General features: G+C 35.4%; 1 protein-coding gene across 1 annotated transcript in view; it reads left to right on the forward strand.

The window, feature by feature from the left end:
- The window catches only part of LOC111052210 (tyrosine-protein phosphatase non-receptor type 9), a 70472-nt gene extending 52468 nt beyond the window's left edge, over positions 1–18004 (forward strand). The window contains exons 7-12 of the mRNA XM_039435821.1: positions 2897–3059; positions 8875–9088; positions 11358–11518; positions 13319–13548; positions 16008–16215; positions 17510–18004. Coding sequence (XP_039291755.1) covers positions 2897–3059; positions 8875–9088; positions 11358–11518; positions 13319–13548; positions 16008–16215; positions 17510–17739 — 1206 coding nt within the window. The 3' untranslated portion in view covers positions 17740–18004. The remainder of the gene's footprint in view (positions 1–2896; positions 3060–8874; positions 9089–11357; positions 11519–13318; positions 13549–16007; positions 16216–17509) is intronic.
- The last annotated feature ends 1207 nt before the right edge of the window (positions 18005–19211 follow it).

Genomic DNA, 19211 nt, shown 5'->3' on the forward strand with positions numbered 1-19211 from the left:
TTTACTTGGACGTGAATGTCTTTTTCAGTGCTCGAATGAAATTCTAGTCTCTGCTAACGCCTCGACTAGAAACATCATTCTTGACTGCAAAAAGGCCCCTTCCCGTCCTTGTGACGTAAGATACTATATTGTCATTTGCTTTACAAGTAACATTGACTATTGTCTTAAGTACAGAGCGCTTTTTTTGTCTTGTCACCCTATTTTCAGTGTATGGTAATTTATTTTCAATAAAAGAAAATGTTGTTTCATCATCCGAAGTTGGTGGCCCTACTCAATAGTTATACACCTGGCAGTGCGAGTTGATTATCCTTGAGTGGTTCAACATTATGTTTGGATTCCATTCTTCTTATGAACAGAATGTCTTCTACCAAAGACATTAATTAATATTATTTAATAATAAATCAATAAAGTTGATTATCAATTAATAATATTATTGTGAAAAGAGACAATGCGTGTTTATCTTCTATGGATTGACATTCTGAGCATTTTCTTGAATAATCCTCAGTAGATAATGAATAAGTAATAAAATATAATTCTTTTGTATATCACGACTATACAGTCCTATACAGTTCATATTTCAAATGAATTTATGTTTTATAAATTAATTAAAAAATGAATATCAGGACTGAAAAATCACTCTGTATTTATGATATACTATTTTTGACATACAGTATTCATGCTTTAAAAATTATCAATCTTTCTGGGTTTTTTATGCAGAAAAGTTCCTTTTTGCAATAAAATATTAAATCACACTCTATCAAATCCATTTTTATTTTATTATTAATGGCACTTACACTTAATAATACAGCTATATTAGATAATTAGATAGCAATTTCGTTTAACCTTAAAGCTCAAACAATAATAAAGCTCCAACTAAAGTGGAATGAGCTGATTAGATACAGGTTTACCAACTTGCTACTTCAATGCAGAAAAATACTTCAGTGACTGGCTTTGGTACCTAATGTTATTTTATAAATGAGGAAAAGTTGATTAAAATGGTATTATACAAGTATTATCTAAAGAAAAATTCCTTACCCAGTCATATTATGCAAGTTCCGACTCGGCAAAATAATTCATTGCTTATTTTTTTTTTCTTGATTAAAAATATGATGGTGCCCCAAACAGGACTTTTAGTCCTCGGGGTACTTGAAATTATTTATTCTTCTATTACTGTAAATGAGTTATTGTGACTTCTTTGTACAACGTGTAATTGTATTATTTTATTATCTTTATTTTTATAATTTGCAATATTGCTGTTGTGATTATATAGACTCGTAAAATCATACTCGTGATATATCTACTCGTACTGTTCATAATTTTTACTTTCTTTGCCCTACTACCATAGGCAAAACCCTAATTTCAAGTTTTCTATACGTTTCAAGGTCCCCTGAGTCCAAAAACATGATTTTGGGTGTTGGTCTGTGTGTGTGTGTGTGTGTGTGTGTGTGTGTGTGTGTGTATGTGTGTATGTCTGTGAACACGATAACTCCATTCCTAATCAACCGATTGACTTGAAATTTTAAACTTAAGGTCCTTATACCATGAGGATCCGACAATAAGAAATTCAATAAAATTGAATTCAAAATGGCGGATATTTACTAAAAAACCATGTTTTTCTCGAAAACTGCTCTAATGATTTTCTTCAAATTTATACCAGGGCTATTCATAAGCCCTATCAACTGACATGAGTCTCATTTCTGAGAAAATTGCAGGAGCTCCGTAATATTCTTGAGAAAAATGGCGGATAATCACTTAGAAACCATGTTTTTCACGGTTTTCTCGAAAACGGCTCTATCGATTTTCTTCAAATTTATACCATGGATAGCTATTTATAAGCCCTATCAACTGATATGAGTCTCATTTCTGGGAAAATTGCAGGAGCTCCGTAATATTCTTGAATAAAATGGCGGATGATTACTAAAAAACATGTTTTTCACGATTTTCTCAAAAATGACTTGACCGATTTTTTTCATATTCATACCCTGTATAGTTATTCATCAGCTCTATCAACTGACATGAGTCTTCTTCCTGGGAAACTAATGGGGGGTCCACCCCATCCTTGAGAAATGGAATTTGTAACCTCCTTCTCGTGCAAGAGGTAGGTAGGTAGAGCAGTTCATAAAAAGAACACATATTCGAGATATTTCATCTATAGAACAGCTGTTTTGACGACTTTTAAAAAAATAATCGAATTTCACAATTTACACAAAGGAAAAATTACTCTAAAAACAATTATATATATATACATATACAGAAGTCTGATCGTAGTTTCAAATATGTTGCCGCCAATCGTCATTATGTTATTCCCCTAAATTATTCTCGTTTAAAAATGGTGCTTACAGTTCAATGAGCAAGGAAAGTTGTGTGAGTGTACCACACCAGATTTTTATTTATGTGTAAAGTATCAATTGGAAGAATAAATGAACTTATTTTTTTTTTTTAATGAATGAATATCAGTTTTTAAATGAATAAATAAGTTACGTTGATTTCCTTTTTAAATGGCATGAGACTTTTTATCAGGGGCTTCTTATGTCTATTGGTTGAAGATGACTTCATATGTAGCTTAGATTTCTAGTTTCGTCTTTCTCTTTATTCAAATTCCACGCAATTGTTTTACGTTTAAAACACTTACATTAGGGGTGGCCCACACCATACAAGTAACAAAATTTACATGACATGAAGACCTACCTATTGAACTCCAAAAAACTGCCTATAATTTTTGAACTGTAGCTTTGTATTGAATTAACTGTTATATTGAATGAGCAAGACAAAAGTTGCTTCAAGAATTATATGTGATTATGGGAAATGAAGAATTCTATTTGATTTGGAAATATTGTCACATGTGCGTTTGACACATCTCAATATTGGAAAGTGAAAAACATAATTTTTTGTGCAGAATGTTGATGAGAAGAGGAAATCGAAGAGTAATTCGAGGGGCAACTCGGAGGATGAGGATGAGGATGACCTGGAGATAGCAACGCAACAACAACAGCAGCAGGAACAGTCTGACAACAATGGCGGCGAGGCGTGGGCCAGGAGAGAGCCCGGCAACAACTCAGGTATGTGACGTCCACGTTATGGCCCGCCGCAAAGTGGACCCACGCTAATCCACGAAAAGCAACCCACGCCGTGGGATGTTTTGTAAACCATTGCTAGGCTTCTCCAGACATCTGTGTAATGATAATAATTCATGCATCCACTTGTCAGCTGATTGATTATGAATAATTTTATAGCAATGCTTTACAAAACATCCCACGGCGTGGGTTGCTTTTCGTGGGTTTACTTTGCGGCGGGCCTATTTATTTATTTAACAATGACAAAACAATCTTATCATAAAATGATTGGAAACGGAAAAACAGACAAATAGCCCTTACTAATCCATTCCCGAATTTTGATTGCATATTATGATTCTTTAGCTGTTTTAAACACTGAGATCCGGTTGCTCAAAAGCCGGTTAAATTTTTACCCCAATTAATTTCACGAGAACCAATCAGAGAAGGCCTTTCTGATAAGACGGCTTCTCTGAATGGTTCTCGTGGAATTAATCACGATTAAAATTTAACCGGCTTCTGATCCCAAAATAATCACAAAAGATTTTGAATTTAGAATGTTAATATAGGAAATTAATGAATAGCAACGTTATTGACCGAGCGAAGTGAAGTCTAAGATTCAAGTCGACGGTTTGGCATTTCTCTTAGTGTTTAAATGTTTATATGTGCGCATTTACTGCGAAACGCGGTAATAGATTTTCATGAAATTTGACAGGTATGTTCCTTTTTCAATTGCGCGTCGACGTATATACAAGGTTTTTTGAAATTTTGCATTTCAAGGATAATATAAAAGGAAAAAGGAGCCTCCTTTATACGCCAATATTAGAGTAAAAATCAGACTATAGAATTATTCATCATAAATCAGCTGACAAGTGATTTCACAGATATGTGTGGAGTAGCCAGTTTATTGCTGTATTTCCATAAGGTCTATAGTTCCAATCAGGTACTTGTGGATGAGAATACTGCGTGAGGTCTACTGTTCGCAGAACTACTAGTTAGCAATAGTTATATTTTATTAGCATTGGTGTTGCTATCGTTCGACACAGCAAATATTACTAACCTTTTCTAGCTCCGCAACGTTGCCAAATCGTTTTTTAACTATTGATGTAGGCTAGCCCTACGTAGATATCATGTAAGCACGGTTGTCAAGGTGACTGTTTTAGCAATGTTAAAAGATAATGTTTTATTTTATTTTTAATCTTGTTCAATGTAAACTTTTAATGAATAAAGAATTAATTACAAAAGCACATTTACAACTCTATTTATAAATAAAATCAATCATCAAAATATCACGTCTTAATTATAAAAATCTATTAACATTAAAACATATATTTTCCTGACGAATAAAATAGAACTGATTATTTTAAACAAGAATGGACAGTTAATATCAAATCAGATATACTGGTATCAGTATCCTTTATAGAAGGCAATGACAAGGCTAATCGGCAACGCTGTCCTCCTATTTTTCTCCACTGTTATTGTAACTTGGACCTTACTATACATTCAAAACATGTTCTGATACATGTGTTCAAAACATTTTCTGAAAAAGAACGCGTCACTTCGTGAGGTGTTTCCTTGCATCAGAATAAAGAGAAATGTTCCAGTAATCATGGGTCATTAAACACTTTGTTACCGAGATAATGATGGCGGATGATTTTACATTTTTCTACAAATTTTCAATTTTTCACCAAGTATGGACACCTATTTAAATAAAAAAATTATTGAGTTCCAGTATATTTTATTTCAGTTTTAGTTATTAGTTATCTGGTTATTGTTAGTTATTATTCAGTTATTACAGTTTTATTTCCAATATATAAGTTCCAGCTTTATTTTTGATAGTATCAATACTTAACTTAAATTTGATACCATCAATATTTTAATCACTTTCTGATCAGATGTAAATTAGAAAACAAGTCTAATTTTATATTTCTCACATAACAACAACATGAACACATAACCAAACTTCAGATTACAATTAAATTATAATGATTATTTTTCGTTTGTTGAAATTATAATTAGCTAGTAGCTCAATTATGAAAGAAAATGAAAATTCTCGTACAACCAACGATTCTTCTATTGGTGAGTAAAAAGTAAATTCGTATGACTTTTGTTGGTGGGGAGACCCTTGCGGGAAGGTCCCACCGCCTGAATATATAATTTAAGCCGTCAATGGGCCTTACGACTGTCATACTTCAGCCGGGACCGACAGTTTAACGTGCCCATCCGATAACACTCCGATAATAATCCGATATTGGTGAGTGAAACCACTTGATTAATAGTTTATAGTGAGGTCCACGTTATAATGGCAGTGGAGAAAGATAAGAGAATAGCGTTGCCGATTCTCTGTTTTGCTACTGTTTTTATAGAGGATAGATGATACCGGTCGGTATATCTGATGTGATATTAACTGTTAATTCTTCTTAAAAATGATACTGTAAATTATATTTTAATATCGGGGCACCGAGCTTTGCTCGTTATTTATTTATTGATGAATAGAACTCAATTCTTTAAAATGATTGGGAAAGGACTAACAGGCACTGCCCTAAACTGTTTCTTTCCTGAATTTTGATTAATACACTATAAATATTCCAAAAAGTAGGTTATGTTCCATACACTTGAATTCAGGTGAAATTTCCAGTCCAAATATTTGAAAACATAAAAGTTCTAATTTAGATTGTTTACATACCAAATTGAATAACAAAATAACACTCACTAATCACTTAGAACTGTAAAATAATGATTAACTTCAAATATTATGATATATACCATCTCATGTCAACAAATCAGATTAATGTATTTTAATCGAGTCAATTAAAATTTCTAGATTTCTCACGAGATACGGTAAGCTAATTGATTACACAGCTGATCTCGACAGACGACGAAATCATTATCTGTTTTTCCAAGGATGAATTATCCTTTTCATGTCCTTCAGCGAGTTTTCCCAGGGATGAGACCTAGTGCAATCGAATTTTGATATCAAAAAACTACGATATTCCAAATTTCATGAAAATTGTTAGAGCCGTTTTTGAGATCCGTTGAAAATAATAACCAGATAACCAGATAGCCAGATATAGAAATAGAAAAATATAAACAGATATACAGAAATTGCTCGCTTAATATAATAGGATTCGTTCAAAAAATATGTATAAATCCTTGTTTTAAAAAATTGTTGTTTCCCTACCGCTGTGGGAAACTGAGAAAGTTGCCAACAGAATCTTCCCCCTACACAAGTCCAAACCAACAACGCTCTTCAGACAGACATTTACAAATTTCTTCTTTGAAACGATATGTGAACAACATAACAACTTTGGTGTAAACAAAGCTAAAACTAGAACCCACACCTACCAGTAGAACGTATTGTACAGGGTGTTCAATCTAGAACAGACCCCTTCTCTTAGTTCCTCTTAGAGGTAAATAACAATTTATAGACAAACATGCATTCAATTTACGAAATTACAGCAGATGTTGAAAATGTTGTCGACCCCTTTCAATGCACTTATCAACACGTTCCACCTTGGAGAGTAGACCTACCGGCCAGTAAGTGTGAGGATACCGGCCGGCTGCCGAGAGCAAACTAACCATACTCTTCCCCCATCCTGTGAACAGTAGACCACGCGCAGTAAAAAGCCATAATAATACTGATGATGATAATAATCATGCTAATACTGTCCATAAGAGTGAATTATGTCCTGTCCTGACGTGTCGGTGTAAAGTTATATATAAATTTACAATTAAAAAGGAAAATAAAATAATATCGCACTTAAATATTCCCAACGATTCAGTATTACTAATGAGATTAAAAAAGAACGATATTTGAGTTAGATACAGGAAAGTTAGTGAAGGGGTATGAAAAATATGTAGGCTATATACAAAGAAAGAAGAAACAATTGAAAAAAAGAGTTATTAGAGCTCAAAAATAATAATTCAATCATCAATTGAGCAGCACAAATTTTCACAAGATTTTTTGAATGTATTGTAGCGGTCATAGAATGGGGGGGGAGTCAAGGAATGGGTTTAGTCTATTCTATTTAGCTAGGAATTGAAATGGTGTGCGGTTCTGACAAACGGTATTTGAAATAGCATATTAAGTGTTGGTCTATTGCATGGAACATGGAAATTTTACAAATTGACGAAATCTGGCATGAATATATTATAATTTAGAATTTTATATAATAACATAATGGATCTTCTGGTTTTTAATTTTTGGACTTTGAATGTTGACTTCGAGGTTTCAGTAGAAAAAGCTATTGGACAAAACGTAGTATACTTTTTGAAATAAAGATACCTCAATAACTTGTTTTGAATAATCTCCAAATCATTAACGGCAGTGCTTGACGGCATATCATCTGTGTGTAAACAACTAATGGCTGTTTGGGTTGTTGTATCGACAATAATTTGTTGTAAATAACTATACTATCATCAAAAGCTTACCGAGTTGAAAGCAGAGAAAAGTCGGGAAAAATAATATGCTACTTCCTATTATCAATTGCATGCCTCATCGCTTGCAATTAATAGTCCACACGACAACTGATTTTTTACCAAGTTACTTGAGATTTCAAATTGCATGCAATTAATAATCCACTCGACATCTGAATTATGATGAATAATTCTATAGTGTTATTTCTACTCTAATATTGGCGTATGAAGGAGGCTCCTTTTCCTTTTATGTTATCCTTAAAATGCAAAATTTTCAAAAACCTTGTATATACGTCGACGCGAAATTTAAAAAGGAAAATACCTGTCAAATTTCACAAAAATCGATTACCGCGGTTCGCTGTAAATGTGGAAGATAAATATAAACATTAAAACATATAAACATAAATAAAGAGAAATGCAAAACCGTCGACTTTAATCTTAGAACTCACTTCGCTCGGTCAAAAATGCAGAGTTGAGTCTCATTTGGTGGTAGTCGAAGGTTTTGTCATAATATTCATAGTCTACACTAACTGAGAGTAATGTTATAACTCACGGCCTATAAGGCCCGACGCAAAGTAGATCAACGCTAATCCACGAAAAGCAACCCACGCCGTGGGATGTTTTGTAAACCATTGCTATAGAACTTTTTTTTCAAACATCTTTATGGCCCATAAAAACAAAATACAAAATAAAAACTTACAAAAGAAATATTCTAGATTATAATATTATGCTATTTTACAAATAAATTGAAATTACATGGCACCACCCAGCAAGGGCAAAACCCTGACCGCTGAGTGAGAGTATCAGCTGTTTAGACAATATAAAAATTTATTTACTAATAATCAAAGCTACAAAAAATCGAAGTTAACAATAAATTACTAGTAATTATAATATTTGACTGATGTCGAAGAAACATTTTTGTATCATCAACTTATTTATCTGTTCCATCCTCTGTCTACCCCTATTAGAAAGAGATTCTGACAATGCATTTGGCCTGATATTTATTATTTTTGAGCTAAGATACCCCAATTGTCTTCGCACTATTGTCAAATCTGAATAGTTAATATTATAAATGTTATGAGATGTAACTCTCAGGTTATACATAGAAACGTTATTATTCACTGTAAATTCATCCTTCCTCATCCATGCATAGTAGAGAAGTTTCTTTATATAAATCTGAATTATTCATAATCAATCAGCTGACAAGTGGATTATTCATTGCATGTATTATTATCATTACACAGATGTCTGGAGAAGCCTAGCAATGCCTCACAAAACATCCCACGGCGTGGGTTGGAGTGGCGTGGATTAGCGTGGGTCTACTTTGCGTCGGGCGTAATACTCTACTCTCCGTGCCTATTGCTTTTGTAGCCTGATGGTGAATAAAATGAATATTGTTTTTGTTTAGGCGCGGTCTCGCCTCTGCCAGCTGCCTCATCAGCCAGCAGCGGCTTCTCGGATGACGACAGCCTTCACTGTGACGGGGGCGGAGGAGGCGGAGGTGGAGGTGTGAGCTTGGAGCAGTTTGTGGAGGCGGTGCAAGCCAAGGGGCGGCAAGCGCTATGCGCCGAGTATGCTGAGCTCAAAGCACGGCCCCCGCAGGGCACTTTCAACCATGCCAAGTTGGTATTCATTTATATTGTTATATTGTATCTTGTGTGTTGACTAGAATTTCACGACACATGTTCGGTAACACCTTTTCACGCATGAGTATTTCTATTGCAATTATTTTTTTCTATTATATAGATTACGTCCATAGAACTCCAGTTATTGAGTGTAAGACAAGTCAGGTCAATAATTTTACATAATCAACACTAAGGCCCGTATGCAGATACTTGGTTCAAACGGAGAAATGTCAGCTGTTAGTTTAAACCCCATATGAAACACATTATGATAAATGCAACCATATCTATTTATTTATTGCAATATTACAAAAATTAACATTACACATTAAAATTAACATAACATTATATGCAAGCTCTTTTGAGCATGACCTCATATGGGAGTATCGAATAACATATAGATAATAAATTATGAATTACACATGGTACTGTAAAAATAAATATACAAATAGAATTCAACAAGAACGAATTTTGAATGTTGGAACATCAAAAAGTTTTCCTCTTGTAGATTCTAAATGACAATAATATGAGTACTGCATTAAGAACATATATGAAAGAAGTACTTGAAAAATGATCTACAAGTAAACGTGGTTAGGCGTTAAACGTTGTGTTTGCATATGGTCCTAAGTAAATCAAACCTAAAGTCTGTGAGATATTACTTTTAATACGGCTCTTTCTCGAATACGGAGAGGTCCGATGCTCTATCCTCCACTAATCACCCCCACTACCTAGCTGCATTCTAACACTCCCCTTCAGCTATTGCCTGGCATTGTTCCAAAAATTTTTTACTGGCAGCAGGTATATTGTTTTGTGTGATTACGGAGATGTGTTCATCATAAGAACGTAAAACAAAATGATACGGCGCATCCAAATGTGCGCAGGATGACCGTCTCTGTCTATGCTACAAACTCTGGAAGGAGAAATGGGTTTCTCCTCTTCATTTTAAAAGTAATATCTCACAGACTTTAGTTTTGGTTTGAAAGGAACTCTTGTACACTATAAAATACTCTATCAACTAAACATTTTTGAAATGTTTTTTGAAGATCTCCAAATCATCATTAATTTTGAGGAGTTGTGGTAATAATATTGTTTTTGTTTAAATAACCTGCTATTGTAAGTCATTGTATGATATGTATCGTATATTTTACTCATGTATATTTGAGTTTTGGTCCACATCAACTCGTTTTCTTATACATACAGGGTGTCTACGAACTCCCTACCAATACTGTAGGGCATTGTTCCTGGGTAACAATCATATCTGAATATCATATATAAATTGTCCGGAAGTCTTCAGTTACTCACACAACTGCCATTTTTCTTTTTTCACTTATTATTATTTTTCCTAAATAATGGTTGAACATACGAAATTGAAACTTTGCACAATCATTTATAACAAACTAGACAAAGTTACAAAAAATTATGATAATTTTTCAAATACATAAAACAAAATGGCGGCCATTTAAAATTGTGTTTAAATAACTCAGAAACCGTTGGTTTTACATTTACAAGAATAACTTTTATAGTAAATCCAATTACCTATCGATTGATACCTGATGTTTTAAGATTGGGCCAATATTAACTGAGATGTGACAGCTTTAGTGATAGGACACCGCTGGGGGTTAGTTGCAGTGCATGCCAAAGCATGCGGCTAAAGTCTGCCACAACAATGCAACAGTCTCCGTCTGCTTTGCATGTCATTTGTAAGCTATTTAAAGATAACAATGTTAAATGGCCGCCATTTTGTTTTATGAATTCGAAAAATTATCAAAATTTTTTGTAGCTTTGTCTAGTTTCTTTGTGCAAAGTTTCAATTTCGTATGTTTAACCATTATTTAGAAAAAAATAAAAATGGCCGCTGTGTGAGTAACTGAAGACTTCCGGTCAATTTAAATATGATATTTAGATATATGTATCTTACCCAGGAACAATGCCCTAGAGTATTGGAAGGGAGTTGGTAAACACTCTGTATAAATGGTACAGTTAAAAAGCCAAGTTTTTCAAATAAAGGCCGGCAAGAATCTAACCTCTATGATATTAACCCAAGCTCTATGATATTCTAACTTTTCTCTGGATAAATCAGTGGTTTTTGACAATTTCTCAGTCTTTTTCATTCAATATTCTAACTCTTTTGGTAATTGGTTCACATATAACAGAAACTGATTTCATTCGTGTTGAAGGTTGAGGTAAATTTTCCAAAGAACCGGTCAACCGGTTTGACCATGCAGTGAGACTGTTTTTGTTAATAAACTGGTTTGTATTTGTGTTTTAGGTTGCGTAACAATTTGCCAAAGAACCGTTACACGGATGTGCTGTGCTACGACCACAGTCGTGTGATCCTGTCGCAGGTTGACGATGATCCGACATCCGACTACATAAACGCCAACTTTGTCGACGGATACAAGCAACGAAATGCCTTCATATCCACGCAAGGTCAGTGTCACAGCGGCATTCACATTCACAGACAGATCTTTTTATTGCAACGATCTCTGAGTTCTTGATTGAACTAGTTCATTTATGACTAGCAGGTAAAAAACTTACTGAGATCTTGAAGAATTTAAAATAGGCCTTTAACCATCAGCGGTAAATTAAGAATCTATGTACAAAATTTCAAGTTAATCAGTTCAGTATAAAAATTGTCCAGGCTTCCAATAGAAAAGAGACATTCTCCTCGTTATTTGAATGAATGAATGAATTTATTTTTCAAAAACAAAATACAAAAAAGATTTACAAAAAATAAACATAAGTATATGCTATTGCACCTAAACTAAGACACATACATAAAAATTAAGAAAATGTTAATTTATTTAATAAGATAGAATGAATTATATCTTTATTCATGATATTATAAATAACCTTGTACGGTACAGAACTATTTGTGTTCGAATACAATGTATGCTGATTATAAATGAATTACTTTCATTAACTCGATTCAGTTTTTTTTATTTTATAAAAGATTCAACATCCTATATTTTGATATAAACTTCTTACGCATTACGACGCCCCATATTTCTGAGAGAAGTGATATTCAAAAGAAAAACAAATTTTCGCGATGTTTCCAAATTCATCAAAAAAGTTTAATTTCCTTTTAATCCTTCAATCTTGAAACTTTTTAGCGCTACTGGAATATCGGGGATCATATCCTACATCCAATTCTGATGTCAAGTTGGAAATTTGAGAAAGCAGCGATTTTACACGATTTGCCAACCTTGTAATTTCTTCAGATGGAGGGCCAAGTCTTAACTTATTTTATACAAACTATAATATTGTGACAAAGAGGCTTAGGGATTGGAATGTGCAGGGCAGGGGGAATGGGCGAAAGTTCAAGAACAAAAGGACACGAGTCACATTCTCCCCAGCTGAATGACGCCAGCCACACCCCCTCTCTGTTTCTCTCACTCCTACCTTTTGGTAGAGAGTTAGTGGGAAGAATACTTCGAATATTCTTTCTAAAGAATGGACATTGATATGTCCAAAGCTCCGCCAGTTTATGTAGATGCATAACAATATTATCTATTTTATCTATAGTTATTACAAATTGTTTTTTCCATATTATATACAGCTCAATAATTTTTTCTTAATTTATATTTTGTAAATTCATCCGTAATTTTGCTGTATTGTAAGCTATTGTATATAAGTGTATAAGCCAGTTTATATTGTAATATACATAAATAAAGTACTCAATCAATCAATCAATCCTATCTATTCCCCAGTAGAAGGTTCTGGACTTCTGGAGTCCCGGAATAGTTTAGAAAGTTCGCAGCTAGTATTAAAAAGGGATAACTTGGACATGTGAGTTGAGTATTGAGTTTATGGTGAATGGATACAAACGGCGTGTGGACGAACGGTAAAAGTGTAGTGTTTTTTAGGAAGTGGACTCTGTGTTCAGCGAAGTTCGAAAGTGTTAGTGTCAGTTCAATCTGTCAGTGTTAGTTAATCTTTCAAGAGTTGACGAAATCATAAAGTTTTCTGCTAGAGTGTTAGTTTATGTTCAGTGTGAATTGATGAACTTTTGATTGGACTGTAGTAATAATATTAATATCGTAGTGAGTCTTATAATCTAGCAATATTATTGTATTCTATGTATCTGTAAATATTCGTTTAGTCTGTGCCATAGAGTATTACGTTTAAATCATTTCAATAAATGTCAGTATAATTTTCGTTTGTAGTCTCACTCAAATAAATCTCGAACCAACCCTGTTAGAAACGTCACAATACTTTTGTAATGTGTAGGTCCTCTGCCGAAGACTTGCGCCGATTTCTGGCGCATGATCTGGGAGCAGCAGACGCTGGTGGTGGTGATGACGACGCGAGTGATGGAGCGAGGACGCACCAAGTGCGCCCAGTACTGGCCCGAGGATGAGGGTGCCGTTGCGGAGCACGGGCACTTCACTGTCACCTGTCAGGCCAGCGAGCCACATCCCGACTATGTCATATCGTCGCTACTGCTCACCAACACAAAGGTGACAACAATACCAACTAAATAATATACTGTATACACTTGTAATTTTGTATCTGGGTTAATCAGAAAGGTGAAACGATGAATTATTACACTTGAAAATGCATTAATAGATTCAAAAATATTTTTTCCTACAGTTACGTTGAAAAGTGGCCATTGCTGCACTGATTACAGAACGCAAAGAATCACTTTTCCGCTCTAGTGCGGGAAAAATTTTTCTGCACTCCAGATTTGCAACATGGCAACGCAAAATACTTAGTAGGTTATATGGAGCAACAGTGCAGCAAAATCAAAATGAAGTTGGTAACAGTGACTGCTGTGGCTGCTATAGTGAGCAGAGGTGCAACCAAGCACAACGCGCTAATTATTACTATTATATATTATATGGAGGACAGCAACAGCACAGTGCCACCACAGCACACACCACACAGCCGCCTCGCCATTCAAACACTACTAAGTTATTTGATGGATTTCAGGCAATTTTACCCATAATTACCCACTTTTCATATTCAATGGTAACTGTAGGAAAAACTTAATGTGAAATACGTGCGCAAAGTTCCTCTGCTGCACTCAAGAAACCATTCCGCCCTCGCCTACGGCTCGGGCGTAAACGTTTCTTTCGGTGCAGCAAACTGTCACTTTGCGCACTAGTTGCACAAATAACTATTAAAAAACTTGATAAATTTGAAGCCAGAGAATCTCAAAAACATTCACTATCAGGTAATAGAATTGGATCCGTTCTGAGCTCAAGACTGACTCTTCTGAGCGTTGTGTAATTCTAAATAGGCTAATTGATTGAATAAGAATGAAATGGAATGGAATTCATAAATTCACAAAGATAGTTTAGTGAGTAGTTACACAAGTTATACATCCAGTAGCAAAAAGAAAATAGAATCAGCCCTAGTCTATGATAATGTTTGTTGATGTTTTATCTAAATTTTGAAGAAAAAACTGTTCAATACTGGTAAAAAATAATTAATGTTCAACAATCGCATGGAGTAATTCAATGCTCACTATTTTGGTATGCGTTTTTTTTAAACATTATTTGAGAAAAGAAAATAACAAACCCACCCTTTGAAGGTGATTTCTTGATTCCATGATTGCTGAAAAATACTTTTGATGATATTTTTGTGGTATTTTGTTTCATTTGTCAAATATGAGCGATGGGCAACAATGGGAATTTGCAATGTTGCATAACAAAATAATAGAAAGGGTCTCTGTTCATCAAATGCCTATTTTGGTCATTTGATAAGAAAGCGAATCAAGTGGGGAGTTGAGCCGTTCAGTTGGTCGTGTCTCACGGCATCAACTTTTAAGTTTACGTTGCAGGCTGAAACTTGGTCAAGACAGCTACATCGTTGTAAACTGATGTGGATCAATTGCCTGTACAGTAACATAATTATTTCATGTCTAGCCCCACACTATCGCTTGCCAATTCGCTCACCAGCTTGGCCACATTGGTCTTGCCATCCACACTGCAATATATGAACATTAGTGGATGCTCGGTTGACCACTGGCCTTCACTTGACAAAAAATGGAGCGATGTGAAGCCAGTGGCCAGTGAAGGCGAGCACTGGCAAAGCAGGCATCCACACTCTCAAAAATGTGATAACAACTGATTTCAGTCAATGTTCAAAATCAGCTGTTCTGAAAGTGAGTCGGTTAGTGTATTTTATGGCTCCAAATTCTTCTGAAATAACTGAATTATTCTATGGGAAAAAAATAAAACTAACTCAAAACTAATTTTTCTAAAAAGAAAACTATGCATGGAGAAGACAGCTTTGAGATTTATCAGTTTTTTTTCTTCATAATTAATATCGGGGCACCAAGCTTCGCTCGTTATTTTTATTCATTGATAAACAGAACACAATTCTCTAAAATGATCGTGTTTAAATTTCACAGCTTGCTATAATATAGCAGTTATGTCATCTTATGAATTTCGGGGATGCGATATTTTGATTTTTCACATACTCACTCGCTCACTCACTTTTTTACTATCCACAGCTGTTTCAGCCAAGGATGAATTATCCTTTTAATGTCGTTCAGCGAGTTTCCCAAGGATGAGACCTAGTGCAATCAAATTTTTATATCATAAACCTACCATGTTCCAAATTCCGTGAGAATCGTTAGAGCCGTTTTCGAGATCCGTTGAACATAAATAACCAGATATAAAAATACAGAAATTGCTCGCTTAATATAATAGGATATACTTTTGAGGTTATGAAAACTTGAAGTCAAGTAAACTTGACTTTATGCTTTCAAAATCGCCCATTCAACTCAAACAGTAAAAAATCAGCTGCGGCGTTCTCACACAACTTTCCTTGCCGTTAAGAAAATTTTCATTATAGTCGTAGGTACATTATTATAATATAATCTGTGAAATTCTCATGAAAGTTCAAATTAACAGCTGCCGTGCTCCCAGAACGTGCAGATTTATTGAATATATTTGTGTGTTGATTGTAGACGGAGGAGAGTCGCTCAGTGCACCACTACCAGTTCACGTCGTGGCCTGACTACGGCGTTCCGCACTCGGCACTAGCCATGCTCGACTTCCTGGCCAAGGTGCGCCAATGTCAGGCGGCCATGTTGGCAGCACTGGGTGACACGTGGGCTGGCCACGTGCGTGGACCTCCCATACTCGTGCACTGCTCGGCAGGCATCGGACGCACCGGTCAGTGCCTCAAAATATATCCAATTATTATTCATTCAACATTCCATTTCTGAAACTAGAGAAAGGGACGCGAATCCGAGTCGTCATTTGAACATTATCAATCATATTCCATTATTTATGGAACTTATAAGTGACTTATAAGTTTTATGAAACAGGGCCCTGGTTGCCATGGAAAAATTTGTAATGTGAAATTTTCAGCTTTGATATTATTATCAAAATTTTATATTTGTTTGTTTTTTAAAGTGAATTTGTGTTTAGAAATAAGTTTTATTGATTTTAATCTTCATAAAATAAAGACTCAGGAAGGGAAGTGTAAATTTCAAGAAAGTAAATTTGAAGAATCCAATATATAACCTACAAACCTGAGTGTAAATAGGAAATGACATTGGGTAATGCGGCAAGACAGAACTCTCAAAAGGATCTCTCTGCAAATAAAAGCCATATGAATAAATAATAAATAAATATTCCATAATTATATAATATTAACATTTCATAACAATTATACATGTGAAATTCTAACCTTATCTTCGACTTTGTCACCTAAAAATTTGGAAGAAAAATAGCACAAGGACTACCTTGATATTTTATCTACCAATGTTATTTCATTAGTGTCATTTGCATTGTAAATAAATAAATATGATTGATAGACCTTGAACGAATAAATCGCACACATAGCGCTCATTTCATTTCAAATGGCCATCACAACCACTAGGACGAGGGGCACGTCATAAATAAGTCCATATTCTTGGACAGGCGTCGTTGGGAATTGATTCAACGAGTACAGCGGGCTGTTCAGGAGATAGTCTTTCCAAGTTCTTTTGAAATGTTCTGGTCTTTGTATATCCTCAATATTTACTTTCAGAAGTTCATCAAATTTACACCCCTGGTTACGTGGCTGTCTTTTAGATGTGCAGCCTTTTTAATGGAATGTCAAAGTTTTTTCTTCGGAGTGTTATAATTATTTTGAACACTTACTGTAGTAGTGTGTAGGGATGTTACGCTAATAATCCTGTTTGTTTGAAATATAGCCGGCAGTGAGCATCATATGGCAAACAGTTTATAATTCTTATTGATTTCTTCTACAAGATCAGAATCTGTTCAATATATTTTTGAGCTGCACCTCCCCAGGCTATTATGTCATAATTTATGTGAGATGAGAAAAGGGCAGGAAAAGTGAGAACTTATCCAAGTCGACTGTGGGAGTGGGACAATGTATGTAACAATTTTATTTTGTTTGTATAATGTTTTCTGTGATAGTATAATCATCAAATAAATAGTTTGAATTGGATTCCAGGTACATTTTGCACACTGGACATTTGCATATCGAGGCTGGAGGACGCGGGAACTGTGGACGTGCGCAGCACAGTGGAGCGAATTCGCGCGCAACGAGCGTTCTCCATTCAAATGCCCGACCAATATGTGTTCTGCCATCTGGCGCTCATTGAGTATGCGCTCTCCAAGAACTTGCTGCCAACGCCGCCAGATCTCGCCACCTTCCAGGAGCTCAGCGAGGAGTCTGACTAGACGCAGTACTGTCACAGCAGGCTAGATGCACTATTTGCGACGACAGCTTGCTGGGCAAAGTGTTGTGAGACCAACAGGTGGGAGTGACTGGAAGGAGTATCTTTGCAGCTTGCTAGATTGAGTACTTTGACAAGTTGCTGTGAATGGAATATTGTTGGACCAACAGGTGGGAGTGACTGGAAGGAGTATCTTTGCAGCTTGCTAGATTGAGTACTTTGACAAGTTGCTGTGAATGGAATATTGTTGGACCAACAGGTGGGAGTGACCGGAAGGAGTATCTTTGCAGCTTGCTAGATTGAGTACTTTGACAAGTTGCTGTGAATGGAATATTGTTGGACCAACAGGTGGGAGTGACCGGAAGGAGTATCTTTGCAGCTTGCTAGATTGAGTACTTTGACAAGTTGCTGTGAATGGAATATTGTTGGACCAACAGGTGGGAGTGACTGGAAGGAGTATCTTTGCAGCTTGCTAGATTGAGTACTTTGACAAGTTGTTGTGAATGGAATATTGTTGGACCAACAGGTGGGAGTGACCGGAAGGAGTATCTTTGCAGCTTGCTAGATTGAGTACTTTGACAAGTTGCTGTGAATGGAATATTGTTGGACCAACAGGTGGGAGTGACTGGAAGGAGTATCTTTGCAGCTTGCTAGATTGAGTACTTTGACAACTTGCTGTGAATGGAATATTGTTGGACCAACAGATGGGAGTGACTGGAAGGAGTATCTTTGCAGCTTGCTAGATTGAGTACTTTGACAACTTGCTGTGAATGGAATATTGTTGGACCAACACGTGGGAGCAATTAGAAAGAGTATCTTGACAGCTGGGCCACTGCTAGATCAGTGGGATGATAACAACTAGAGAAAAAATGTCAAGAGATTTGGCACTTGGTTCTTCAGGTGGTCACCCTACTCTTCAAAGGGAGTAGCAGGCACATGAATATTCGTATCTTATCTGAGCGATAACATATCAACGCGACTACAGATACTTTTTAAAGCCTTGTGCGCATGGTTCACATCCACTTCATTACTAGCCCAGTCAATAAAGGTTTTGTGTCGGAACTAATTAGTGAAAAGCTGAAACTTTACCCAATGTTATATTGGTATAAGAGAAGTTTGTACACAAAAGTCCCCAAAGTTCCCCCTCTTGCTTCCCCCCCCACCACCCTTTGAAGTTGGAAAAAACAGGTAGTTACTACAAACGCGATATCTCAGGTACCAATCATCGGATAGAGTTGATTTTTTTTTCAAATGGTTGGTAATATAATAGTCTAAAATAATGATTCTATTCACTTTCACGATAAACCCAACAGTTATCCTGATAAAAATAAATATATCTAAAAAAATTGCATTTTTACAACTAAATTTTTTATTATTTCTCAATTAACTTTCTTGTATGCCATTTTATCGAGAAAAGCCTCCAACAAAGGTTATAGATCTATTCTGTCTCAATCCAACGATGTATAATTTAGCATA

Source organism: Nilaparvata lugens, chromosome 9 (genome assembly GCF_014356525.2).
Source record: "Nilaparvata lugens isolate BPH chromosome 9, ASM1435652v1, whole genome shotgun sequence".
NCBI lineage: Eukaryota > Metazoa > Arthropoda > Insecta > Hemiptera > Delphacidae > Nilaparvata > Nilaparvata lugens.